This window comes from Rhagoletis zephyria, unplaced genomic scaffold, assembly GCF_001687245.7.
Source record: "Rhagoletis zephyria isolate East Lansing unplaced genomic scaffold, Rhagoletis_zephyria_1.1 Rzeph_scaffold_01213, whole genome shotgun sequence".
NCBI lineage: Eukaryota > Metazoa > Arthropoda > Insecta > Diptera > Tephritidae > Rhagoletis > Rhagoletis zephyria.
Window position 1 is genome coordinate 89,544 of NW_016158297.1, and position 14,366 is coordinate 103,909.

The window sequence follows — 14,366 nt, forward strand, 5'->3', positions numbered from 1 at the left end:
TTGATTTTTGGCCACTTTTACTTGAGGTCTGGCCCTCTGTGCATTGGTGTGCTTATTTAATATTTCCTCTTAGCTGCAATCCATTTGTAAGCATGTGTACATATGTATTTAACAAGTTATTGAAAGTGAGCAGATTCTCTTGTATGTGCCAAAATTGCAAAAAAAAACTATATAAATATCTACTTGAAAATTAGCTTTATGGTGATTACATATTATTAAGATAAGCTCTCATTAAGTGGCAAAGTAAATAGTTTATATCCTCATTTAAATGATTTATAGCTCAAATACTTATTATCGTTATTTCAGCTGCGCGAAGAAAAAATGCATGCAATGTAAATAATTATTACGCATTTAAGAATGAGGTTGTTAATAAATTATTTGAAATCACGAACGTACGTGTAAACATTCCATAGCTAAACTCAAAAAACGTTGTCCTATAACTAAGATGTTATTGGCGATCTAGATAGGGGGAAAAAAGAGACTCAAAAATTAAAACTTATCGAGACAAATTCTATGGGTCATGCGTAAAGTACGGATGGTATTATCCTTTTTTTGCGGGATACTCCTTTTTTACTTCTAAAAACCTATCCCACGAACATTATATAAATTCCGTTTCGTACTATTTGATTTGGGGATAGCGCGCGCTGACACTCGTTGACAATGGAAAACGCAACACTTCACGCTCCAATTTAGAGACGGCAGTAAGAACGGAAGCATTGAAAGCATTTTACGATGAAGCCGAGGTCCAATTTCAGAAGTTTTTGGGCTACGCGAAAACAAGATTTCTTACTCTCGGCCCAGCCATAAAGGGCATTCTGCAGTTTTTCGGTGCCCTGAAAATGTATTTCGTTTCACCTCCGAAAGGGGAGGGATTAAAGGATTTTTTTCAAAATCCAGCATGACAGATTACTGGTAACTTTTCGTATAAGAACGGGTAAGCTGTTCAAAACATTTTTATGTTTAAAATGTATTTTAATAAGTAAGTTTGTTTTTTATTCATTTATTAGGCCGAATTATTCTCAGAAACGCTACCAAAAATGGAAGGTGATAATGTATTTGATCTCGAAGACACAGTAAAGCGTCGCAGGCCGATTCTGAACAGAAACTCCCTGATCATGTTGACAGATAATTTGATTAGTTTAGGATAAGTAGTTTATCATACGAGGAACGAATAAAATATATTTATTAATATCAGACAAATTTTCCAACTTTGATATCGTTTTACTCTCCTTTTTTCATTCCTCTATCCCTCAAAATTGTTGGCCGTGGTGGGCTTTTCTTTTCTTTTACTTAAAAGTGATGGGATGCTTAGATGATGAGAATTGTCGAAATTGGACTGAAGCCGTGCCTACCTCACATATAACGGGATTTGTAAAAAAATTCAAAACTGCTATACTAATTTCAGTAAATACTGGTGGTAAATTGCTGAAAATTTACACAAGTAGTAATGTTTTAGCAAAAAACCTAATTAAAAACAAGTAAGAAAGTCTAAGTTCGGGCGGAGCCGAACATTAAATACCCGGCGCAAGTATTAAATATATGACTTTCACCTTTCTGAAAGCTACCGCTACATGGTAAGCCGGGGTATCTAATAATGTGATGAATTGACAAACTAAATAAATAAATAAATAATTATGCGAGTGCCGAAACGAACGAACTAAATGAGGTACAACCAAACTCGCTATCGTTTATCCGTGCTAGCTAACTTTTTTGCTGCTATCACATGTAAAATTCTTCTTTAAGCGACCGAAACTCAAACATCGCGAGCAGAGAAATGGTGAATCGATGATGGCTATACATACATATATGAATGCAAATAATGCGTTAGTATAGAAAAAAATGAGATGAACTGAAAAAGTACCTATAGATGTAACAATTTTTCCGTATACTATTTAATAAAAAAAAAAAAAAATTTTAATCTGCCCCTAAAATTTCGCTTTCACTCCGATTTTTCGATTTATTTACTCCCGAATCGAGTTTCAGTAGTCCGAAAGTTGAACGACATCACTTAGCGAGCTTAGACATCTAACAGAGATAGATGGTAATGGCTACATCATTAGCACAAGCTGCTTGCTGTAATTTTTGAGGTGGAAGTACGTACATAAGTAGGTACATATCTACTTATAAAAAATGTAAATCAATATCAACTTTGATTAATGTGATAAGGCTAACAACCAGCTTTTTTGCTTATTCTGAACGAATGACTCAATCACAATTGAGTAACAGAGAAATTGTAAAAGTTCGCGCTAGTATAAAAACATATCATTTTAGATTGAAACTACATACATATGTATGTACATAAGTACATCTTGAAACACTTGTTCGGCGACGTATGTATGTATGTACGTAAGTATGTGTAAGTATGTATACGAGTATACTCAGCGGGGGCAACATTTGATAAGACTGGTATAATTGTTTATCGGTGATCTACAAACAGTGCCAGCGGCGCAGCCAGGTGTAAAAGGCGACACACTGCTATTAGTTCAGTCGCAAATTGGCAGTCTGAGGCTGCGGCAGTGATAACGGTTACAAATCAAGTGATTCTGATATAAACTATGTGTTGCGTATATTTAAGTGTATGCTTGTTGCATTCTAATAAAAAGTGATATTTACTAAACAATTTTTATTACAAATACCTACGCCAGTAAAAGTCAAAGCTAACTTAATAATGGCGACGAACGCCGAAGGTCCTTGTGAATCAAAATTACCTACTGTATTGAATATAGGGGGAAACTTAGCGACAAGCGAGGAAAATGCTAGTGCGCCACAGGATACACAACTACAGCAACATGACTATGAAGCTGTGCTTGATATGATAGGTGTGCATGGGGGCGGGTGGTTAAGCGTGTCCCTTATTTTGAACTAACTATATATACTTGTACATTAAGGCATATCACGAAAAAGTTTAGCGTGTGTCAGCTTTATATGAATACTAATGTCGAGACAAGTTTGTGGGTGTAAACATTTTTTTATTCACCCGCTAAAAACCTTTAAATCGCGTTTTTTACTATAACATTCTTATTTGCTATCCGTTTTTTTAAATTTTTATGTCAACGAAAATGCCTCGCGCAGGACTATAATTGAATAAACCCAAACCCCTTTTAACAAGGTCATCACCGATTTTTGAGACCTTTGGTAATTCCAAAATTAGTGAAGATATAAATTAAAACGGTTTTGAAGGCCAAGACTGTTTGATGGCCGATTATAGTCCGCGAAACCATATAAAATAAGAAAGTTATGGCAAAAAACGAGATTTAGCGGGTGTCTAAAAATAATTTTTACACTCACCCAAAATTTTCTCTCGACATAAGTGTTTAAATAAAACTGACACACGCTAAACTTTTTTCTTTCATATGTCGTGGTACGGCTTAATTTACAAGTGTGTGTATAATTTCATTTTCAATCTGCAAGGTTTCGGTTGTGCGCAATGGGTAATACTGCTGGTGTGCGGCTTGCTTTTGATGGTGGTTATTGACGAAACAGTCGGCATGAGCATCATAACGATCGCTTCACAATGCGATTTTGCTACATCTGCGATTGATAAGGCCATAATGAATGCGTCTAGTTTTGCGGGTAAGTGAAGAGTTGTCATCTATTTTGTACGATAAAAAATCGTGTTTCAAAGTACTGTGAAATAAAGTTGGACAGCGCAACGTAAGCAAATTTGATACCAAAAAAAAAACAAAACAGTTTTGGCAAGAAAAAAACTAAAATAAATAATATAAAAAAAACTTTTTAATATACAACGCTTTTATAAATGGACTAAAAAGTAGAAAATAATACTTCTCAGTCCCATAGAATTTGTTTTGATAACTTTTGATTTTGAAATTTTAGCAAAAGTCATTATAAACAATCTATGAAATTGAAAATGAAAAACGTGGAGCGCATGCAATACAAAGCATTCGATTTAATTGACAATAGTCAAACTACATAACGTAGACCTAAAATTTCTACAGCGAAAGTAGAACTTTGAAATCGATTTTAAGCGGTCGTTATTCATATACCCACATACATACATACATATATTACTTTTCATATCAATTCAAGTGTATTACATGCGCCCCACGCTTTTCATTTTCAATTTCATAGATTGTTTATAATGACTTTTGCTAAAATTTCAAAATCAAAAGTTATCAAAACAAATTCTATGGGACTGAGAAATATTATTTTCTACTTTTCAGTCCATTTATAAAAGCGATGTATATTAAAAAGTTTTTTTTTTATATTATTTATTTTGTACTTTTTAGTCCTGGCTGAATAAAATTTTGCGATAGATATTAAAATAATTCAATGATATTAATAGAAAGGTGCACACACATGCATTTACATATGTATGTACATACAAACGAGCACCAATTAATTTTATTTAAAGAAATGGCGCGTCGCCTATTTCCGCTGTAGCAAATGTAGTACATAGGGCGACATCTAGATGTCATCTACCTCGCCCTATTCACTACAGATGTCGCCCTATGCACTATGCTTTTTTAGTGGAACTTTTCAAAGCAACGCTTTTATGGTGTCGGACACACAACATTGAAAGTTTCTGGACACACAACATTGCAAGTTGATAAAAGCGTTGTAAAAAAAAACAGAAAAAACCCATGAAATACTGAAATCGTGCGAGGGACTAAGTAACAGTAAACAGCGATCGAAATGTCTTCTGAGGACGAGGAAGAGATAATAAAGAAAAATTCTGAAATAAATAAGCATGAACTATCGCTTAGTGCAAAACTCGGGACCCAAAGGAGCCTTTTTGTGGTCCGTGAAAAGGATAAACAGTACAGCTACAAAGTAAGTCTGAGGTTTCTCAGGTTGCCACCCAGTGGCGACAGAAATAAGATATCGGGCCCTATCCGCCAAAAAGATGTAAGCGACTTTTTTTTCAAAATTATCTTTGTATGCAGAAATATTACTACAGCATCTAGGTGCATTTCTGCATCAAAAATAAAATTTTGAAATAAATGTCGCTTACATCTTTGGGACTTTCTGTACATATTAACCGATTGTCCACGTATCATAGACTCTTCGGACAGAGATTGTCATTTCCGTCTACAATCTGGAACATGACAACTTCTAAAGTGCTTAATTTCATAAATAGCCTAAGGTTGGAGTGAACATATATATAGGGTCAGCACCGTAGATCTACATATACATACTTATGTAAACAATGTCGCAAAAATTCGAAGTTTTACAAGAGTTATTGTTATTCGCTTTTTTACATGAATTCAGTATATCTTTATTTTCTATTGACTCATAGCATGTCTTTTTCATGATAATAGTTAATTGGATATCCTTTAATTTGACTGTACACATTTTATGGTATAACCATGGGTTTTCTTCAGAATTGAACGTTCTACAGAAGTGTCCATTGCGGCGTAACTCGGAGCACTAAACCCAATATTTTCATGAAATTCCAGTTTTTATTTGCCCCTATCTCGTAAATAACAAGACGTACAGAAAAATTGCAAATCTTGTAGGTGATTCAGTTTCCTACAAAATTTCGATTTCATTTCAGATATTTATAATTGTTGATCAACTCCAAAGCCCAATATCTCAAGAAATATCGATATTAGCGACTTGGTTTTCTAGAACCAGGGATTTAGTACGGAGCACTAAACCCAATATTTTCATGAAATTCCAGTTTTTATTTGCCCCTATCTCGTATATAACAAGAGGTACAGAAAAATTGCAAATCTTGTAGGTGATTCAGTTTCCTACAAAATTTCGATTTCATTTCAGATATTTATAATTGTTGATCAACTTCAAAGCCCAATATCTCAAGAAATATCGATATTAGCGATTTGGTTTTCTAGAACCAGGGATTTAGTACGGAGCACTAAACCCAATATTTTCATGAAATTCCAGTTTGTATTTGCCCCTATCTCGTATATAACAAGAGGTACAGAAAAATTGCAAATCTTGTAGGTGATTCAGTTTCCTACAAAATTTCGATTTCATTTCAGATATTTATAATTGTTGATCAACTTCAAAGCCCAATATCTCAAGAAATATCGATATTAGCGATTTGGTTTTCTAGAACCAGGGATTTAGTACGGAGCACTAAACCCAATATTTTCATGAAATTCCAGTTTGTATTTGCCCCTATCTCGTATATAACAAGAGGTACAGAAAAATTGCAAATCTTGTAGGTGATTCAGTTTCCTACAAAATTTCGATTTCATTTCAGATATTTATAATTGTTGATCAACTTCAAAGCCCAATATCTCAAGAAATATCGATATTAGCGATTTGGTTTTGTAGAACTTTTTTTTGCAGGAAATCGAATGGCCTACAAGCTTGTGATTTGCAAAGATCTGATTTTAATGAGTTGAAATGGCCGGACCCGGAGAAATATTATATCAAACAATCACACTGTTTATTAAAACAGGTTCATGCCCCCAATTTAAGTTGAAAAAAAATTTGCTTAAAACACAGAGTTCTTAGGATCCATGTTGAAAATGTTTTCCCTTTATTGGTTTATTTGGAAAAAATATACATAAAAATGTATATGTAGCTTAGATACAAAGCATTTTCCTTTAAAATTTTTAATTTCTCTCCAAATAACATTTTATGAAGAAGGTACATATATTTATTTTTAAAATATCCCTTCCTTTGCAGGAATCGTAATATTTTCATACGTTTGGGGATACCTCAGCGATACGGTGGGAAGACGAAGTATATTGCTCTATTCTACCTCAGGTGCAAGTCTCATATCCGTTGTATCCATTTTTATACCGAATTACTGGGCTTTTGTGTTTATGCGCTTTGTTGTCGGCGTTTTGTAAGTGATGATGCTGTTATAATTATAAATTGACTGTTTTTAATTTTCCAATAAAGCATATTTAGTATGTATTTATGTATGTTTTATTTGAAAGTATTGCAGGCCCCTCCTCCACAACGTATGCATATTTAGGAGAGTTTTTCACAAGACGCCATTGTGCGATTGTCGCCAACTATGCCAGCCTATTTGTGGGCTTAGGGATGGCTTATGTACCGGGTACGTTTTGTATTCGTTAAGAAATTTAATTACGACATTTATATTTACTCGTAAAATTGTAAGGAAAGTGTCTTCCTTTTTATATTCACAGCAATCGCTTGGCCGGTGCTTTTGAAGGATTGGTCCCTACCGATAAGCGATAGTTTCGCTTTTCGTCCATGGCGTCTATTGACGCTCTTTAATCTGTTACCGGGATTTTTGGGAATTGGAATTTTGCTGCTACTGCCAGATAGCCCCAAAGTACTGTTATCTTTGGGTAAACATGATGAAGCTTTATCATCTGTTAATTGGATATGTAAACGAAATACCGGTAAAGATTTAAAACAAATCGGTGTAGAAAAATTGAAGGCCGAAACAAAATCGGAAGCCGATAGAGTTTTTTTAACAAGCAAGTCGTGGTAAGAAACAAAAAATTTATTATTATTATGCATAAATACAAATGAGTAGCGAGAAACCATTTAAAAGCTTTCTAATTTCATAGGTGACCTTGATTTTTTTATTTACGAATGGAATGACTCCGAAGCTTCAGGAAAAAGATGATATTGCATCTAAATCCGAGCCCTGTTAATTACTTATTTATATCTTTAGCTTAAGAATCCTATAAAAAATGCAAAAATTAAATGCGTAGCTATTGAAAAGGTATTCTGAATTGCACTTGGGACTTAAGTTTCGTGAAGGCTTCATTACTTTTTACTCTAAAGACAAAGACACCAGTAGTTTTATAATTGTACTATTTTTTAGAGGGATTCTCATTCTCCGAATAAATATGCATACTTTTATCTTTTAATTTAATTTTAGGTATGAAACCGTTAAGAATATTTGGCTGGAAACTCGTCCGTTGTTCCACCGTCCATATGCTCTAAATTTTTTGATCTGTTGCACTGTTATGGCCGGGATGTTCTTCAGGTAATTTTAACTTTTGTTTAGTTGCATATTTACACGCACATAAGTATAAATTTGCATGATCTTTGTTGGTGAAAAATAATGTCCTAGTTATCGATCTCATCCCTTAGACATATGCAACCAATAATATACATGCATAACAAATATATGTATATACAATATGATAATTGAGTTTTTGCTTGTAAAGCAAATTCCTCTTAAAATTTGGCATGTAGACTTTAAAACAATTTGACACACCCTATTTTATGTGCATTATCCAACTACTAATATAATATGTTAGGTTATGTTTGAGTTGTTGCTCCAAGCAAGGGACAAACTGGGACAGTTAAGAAAATATCCTTTAAATTTCGAATGCGGCTGATTTCGATGCCTGAGGGCTCAGGGTTAGTTAAAAAGTGCCATCCAAAATGTTTAGTTCTTCTGCGATGATTCCACCTCATCTTCCTGTTGACAGTTGATTCAAAAGGGACAAATTGAGATTCCTACTCTTACTGCGCGAGGATTGCGAGCGAAATGAGCTCCTTTGACCGGTATTAGGCTTCCATGAGGCCGCAGTTGGGCGCCCACCTAGTTACCTGATTCATGTAGCTTTATGTCAGATCACAAAGAGTATCTAGTTGGATATCGACCTTTAACCAAAAGTGCCACATCATCGTCACGAGGAATCCCGTTTCTAATGTGTCAGACGAATAGGCCTAAAATCGTTAGGGGAAACTTGAGAGCCCTTTCCGGCGTTCGGAATGAATGCAACCTTGACTACCCTCCATGCCTTGGCCATGTACCCGGTCCTCTCACAGTTCACATAAATAGGAGCCAGCTAAGTGCACGGCTTCTCCAGAGCCAGCAGTCCATGGCGACTTAGCGCGTTTGAACAAATTTATCGCCCAGGCCATGCGACGTTTGTCCAGAAGGTCGGACAGGGAGGTTAAACGGAAAAAAGTGGTCACTGAGGACCATCCAATCCGAGACCAGAGTTAATAAATTAGAGGAAGCCATAGTGAACCTCCCCTCTGGCTGCAGTTATCAACGTTGAGACATATATGTATGTATATATGTCTTCACTTACTATAAATTCCAAAATGACACACCTCGAAAGTTTTTGCCGGAACTTCAACACAAGGTGTGCGGTGAGTTTCCGTCGGACTCTTTGATGATGCCGGCCTTCCTGCTCACCAGCCATTTTTGCTGCGTGTTATTTCAGTATACACAGATGGCAGAATACCGCAACCACCATCCCGGAGATCGACAAATCCGTATCATATTCCAAGGCGTAATTAGTTAGAAGCCATGACCGCCACCGTTCAGGTTGAAGGCCGTAGGCCATTTAGCATTATCCAGGGTACACCGCGCGAAGGCGACTTTATCTACACCCATATTGATATGTTACTTTAATCATAAAAAATTTTCTTTTTCAGCTCCACCGGCATGTCTCTTTGGTTTTCGGAGATCCAAAACAGAGCTAACTCAAATACAAATGGAAATCATCTGACTATTTGTGAATTGATTGATCTTTCAATACAGGACGATGAAGCGATAGCCAATTCCACGCAGGTGTGTATTTTGTCGTTAAAAATAGTCTTGTATTCTCCTGCAAGATTTGTACACTTTTTCATACACACAAACCAATTTGTGAAATACATTTCACGCAGCGATGTCGAAACATCAAAAACGGGGGTTTTATACGCGGCAACAACCACTTCTTCTGGCGATGAAAATCATTGTCCGCAAAGTGTATCCTTTATTCGCGGAGCTAAAAGAAACCATTAGGTGTCCAATAAATACTGTTTGGCGGATGATCCATCAATCCTTTGGGTGCTGAAAGGCCATTTGCCGTTCTTCGTTGTTTTTCTCCCATTCGTTCAAGACTATTGCCAAATAAATGGTTGTGTACCACTCAAAATTAACGCTTCTGCGTTCCTCTAACGCTACTGCGAACATATGGCCCGAAGAAACTAACGTTCATCTCTTGTTTCTTACGGGAACAAATTTGTTTTTATTTTTTTACTTTTTCTTGTGGCGCATTCGCATGTATTCAAGTTTCGTCACCTGCTACGATGTGGTTTAACTGTCTGAACGGGCCGTGCCTGCGGAATTAAATTGTGGTTTTCCCCAAGGTCACTGTAGCCAAAAAGGAGGTGCCGCAGTGTAGTCTGAGAGTGGCAGAAAGTCTTAGTTTCGAAATGTCTCGAAATAGACAACTAAGTGGCTGGCTGGACTCTAGATACGCCTATGAACACGGTCTACGGCTTTTTCCGGAGAAAAATGGAAGAAATAGTATTCAAAGGGCACTTGAAGTCGATGATGTATGAATCGTATTTTTACGCCATGAATCAGAACAGGCATTTTACGCACCCAACACTGGTAATAAAATTATCAGCTTTTCTTTTATATGCTTTCATCTTTAATGCCAAGTTCAANGTGATGTATGAATCGTATTTTTACGCCATGAATCAGAACAGGCATTTTACGCACCCAACACTGGTAATTAAATTATCAGCTTTTCTTTTATATGCTTTCATCTTTAATGCCAAGTTCAATAGTATGTAAGGGTTGCCCATAAGGTGTTCCATTATTTTTTCTCACCCCTACTAACACTTAGAAGCTTCATTGTGTTATCAAAGTTTGACAACGTTCAATTATACTCAGTGGTGAACCACTTCGTGTGACTGATGAATCTCATCAGGCATCTTGCCTCGGTATTTGAATCCTTCCCAAGGTCGGCCAGGAACTCTGTACCCAGTTGAAGACTGGTTTTCCTCTTCGCAGTCCTTACAGCTTCTGCAACATCTTGGGAATGGCACGCCGAGACTTTCTGCGTGCTTACCTATTAGACAGTGCCCCGTTAGAGCTTAACAACGTTAGAGGGTAACCTTCGTAACCCTTTCCGGTTCCGATTTCGACAATGTCTGCCTGAAAATTCGACAAGTCGTACTTTGACTCCATTTTCTGCAGATTTTTTGTATACAAATTCACTAAGTAGCAGCTTGCAATTCTCGAAAGGCATATAAATGCGTTCTTTACCAGGAAGAAACTGATTGGTTGTGCCTTGCCTTGCGAGTTCAGCCATGCAGTCTCCCTCTATGTCCCTACGACCAGCGACCCAAGTCAGCAGAAGTCTGTTTTGCTTGGCCATCTCCTATGGAGATAGGCGGTAGACCACTGCAATCCTTGAAAGAGCTCAGACCTTAGATTGCAGCCTGGCTACCACTAAAAATGAAGACGTCTATTTCCATCATTTCGGCAACAAGATTCTCAGCAGCCTGCATGATAACTAAAACTTTAGCTTGTAATACGCTGCAGTGGCCTGGTAACCTAAAAGAGATATTCAGAGAAGGGTTTCGTGAGAAAACGCCCCCTCCTACCTTACCGTCGAGCTTCGAGCTATCTGTATAGATGTCAATACTATCGAGTGGAGAGTTAATATCTTCTATTCACTTATCAAAGCAGCGATGCGGAACGGAAATCGAAGCGCAACGGTCTGTGCTATTCGGAATGAAGTAAAGTTTAATTAATATACAACAGTGTCCCTGGGTTTCAGTTTGCCATTGGGATATCTCTCTTAAGCAAAGAGCAGGGAGTGCTGCCATCTGAATTATATTATCCTTACAGTTCGGCTCCTTATCTAAAATAACGCCTAGAAATTTGGCCTTTGTTACAAGACTTATTCGGACGCCGTTTAGCTCCTACCTGACCGATTTCACATTTCTTCATTCCTGGGAAAAAACACAGATATCAAATTACAGTAAAACCGGAGCGGAATTGATACTTTTTATAAAGTTTTACATGGGGCTCTTCCACTGTCTGCCGGTGGACCATGCAGTGGATCCTTGGTTTTAATCTTAAGGCGGGGTGGTGTAAATTAGGTTTTAAGTTTGAATTCATTTGAATGATTGTCAGTAAAGCAACTCGAACGCCACTAGCCGGAACTGGGCTCGATCCCAGGCCCTGCATAATGATACTGCCCTCTTCTAACCAGTACAGCACAGCGGCATATTTTTAACTTAGATAAATATACATAGATATTGTACCGATAAATATATTAACAGATAAAAACACTTGTTTTAGCTTTTAATTTCTTGTGTTTTGTGCGTATATTTTTTATAATTACATACTTTTCTGCTTATACAAACAGTGACTCAAAGAAATGACCATGTGTTGATTTTTTTTTTTTTAATATTCGTAAGGTTTTTTGAGCTAATTATTATTTTTTCTATGAAAACATCGTCCATGCTTTAAGAAAAAACATAAAAATCGTAGTGTCAAACTTCATAAAAAATTTAGAAAAATTAAAAAAATCTTCATCAAAATTTCGACTTTTTAATCTGAATGTTTAGAACATGCAGTTTTTTAGCCCATAAAATTTAAGTCTAATAAAGGGCAAGTGGATTTTTCCTATGACAAGGGCAATTTACAGAAATTGGCGTTGATTTTTTTTGAAATTTTGTTGCTAACGGTCTTCCGCATTTAGTTCATAAGAAATTTAAAGAGGAAAAACATCTTTAAATTTATTTCGTTATTCAATAAACCGTGTCATGAAAAGCCAGATCATTCGGAAAAAATTCCAAGAACTTCTTCGCGGACGTACAACTTACGTTGGGCTATTTGTCAATTTTATTGTGGCTTGTTAACATTTTTATTTTTAATATTTTTATTGAGCTTTGTACCACGATTGTTTATTAGGAAAAATGAAAAAGCAACAAAGTCTAAGCGGTAGAAGTTATAGCACTATTTCGGAGATCACCACATCTCCTCATCAGACTTCTTTTTTCTAGACTTCAGCAGGGATCGAACCTGCGTATTCGATGTTCAAAGTCAGAAGCGTTAACCACTGTTATAAGTATATACAATTAAGACGGCCTTGGAAGCATGCCTTCCGACGACCACCAAACCATAATATTAGCAGATAAATCGGGAACGCGAATTGTTGGTGAAAATGTTAGAACAAACTGCTTCATACAAAAATTAATTTTGAGCGGAACGAAGTTCGCCAGGTCTCCTAGCTTTGTATAAAGTTTAAAACTGTGATTTATATGGTTTTGGCTAAAGGATGGACGGTATTTTTAAAGAAAATAACAACAAAAAATTAGCTCGAAAACATTACGAATATTAAAAAAATCAACACGTAATTATAAAAAATACATGCACAAAATACAATAAATCAAGACGTATTCATTTATTTGAGTCACTGTATAACTTTTCATTTGACTGTTCCTTTTATACATAGTCCTGCAGCGATCACATCAGCGACAAAAGTTATATTGATTCGATTTGTCTTGGACTATGCTTTGTGGTGGGCTATGCATTGTTAGGCCCGGTAATAAATATATTTGGACGCAAAGCTACAATTATTGGATCCTTACTTCTGAGTGCCGTATGCTGCGTTCTTATGCTAGTGTTGGTTAATCCAATGGCGATCGTCATATGCTTTATTCTATTTGTCACTATGCCAGGTATCTGCATATCGCTATTGGGCAGCGCAGTGGTTGGTCTGGTTCCTACACATTTGCGGTATTTAAATATTCAAATAAATAATTACTAGCAATCAAATTGGAACCAAAAGTAATACCGTTATTCTACAGTGGCAAAGCTGTTTGCATTTGTTTCATGCTTGGGCGTGCTGGGAGCATCTTTGGTAGCAATGTTATCGGTGCGTTATTAGCCTCTTACTGCAATTTCACATTTAGCTTCTTCGCTGGCTCCGTAATTGGTAAGTGCGAAATCCAAATTCAATAAAAATAATTGCAAACTATATAGTTATCTACTTACATATTTGTTTATGTAAACTTTATATTTTTTACACAGTTTGTATATGCCTCACAATGATACTACCTATATGAGTACACTAATTCTGACGAGTGTAAAATAAATCGAAAACTGTGGGCGTAGCTATGCAACTACTTACATATATTAATATATGAATATATGTGTGGATGGATGTACTTCATCAGCAGCAGTTCAAAATGTTATCGTAATAATAAGTATGTATATAATTTACTTGTTTTAAAAGTTTAATGACTCCTTGTTAGACTAGTTATACAGGCTTGCGATAGTTTTCCCTTAACAAACCAATAAGCAATTTAGGTAGGTACTAGGTACTAAGCTACGAAAAAAATAATAAAAAAAGTCACATAAATTTACCGAGAAAATTACTTTTTTTTTCCATCCAGATTTTCTTAGTCTTTTAGTCGCTGTTGTCTTTTAAGATTTTTTTAGTTCATTAATATTTTTCTTCTAAAATATGCTTATTTTAATTTAATTATACTGAAAAAATAACATAATTATTGGAAGGGAAAAAATAAATTTTTGCATGCCTGTGTTATGTATATAAATGTATATGTATGCATGTATATAGTTTAATTGTAACTGGTAATATGTATTACCATGCAGCCGATAACTTGTTGAATGTTTTTTCTATAGCTGCTTTTTGTAAATCTACGTTAGGATGTACATTAGGGTGGTCCAAAAT

At 35.9% G+C, this 14,366-nt stretch overlaps 1 protein-coding gene across 1 annotated transcript; it reads left to right on the top strand.

The window, feature by feature from the left end:
• The first annotated feature begins 2,502 nt into the window (after positions 1–2,502).
• Positions 2,503–14,013, top strand: LOC108363199 (synaptic vesicle glycoprotein 2B). The gene is made up of 10 exons (XM_017616486.1): positions 2,503–2,819; positions 3,412–3,573; positions 6,619–6,781; positions 6,876–6,997; positions 7,089–7,395; positions 7,796–7,903; positions 9,316–9,451; positions 13,125–13,408; positions 13,480–13,607; positions 13,703–14,013. The coding sequence occupies exons 1-10, from the start codon at positions 2,669–2,671 to the stop codon at positions 13,735–13,737; spliced, it is 1,596 nt and encodes a 531-aa protein (XP_017471975.1). The 5' UTR covers positions 2,503–2,668; the 3' UTR covers positions 13,738–14,013.
• Positions 14,014–14,366: the final 353 nt, after the last annotated feature.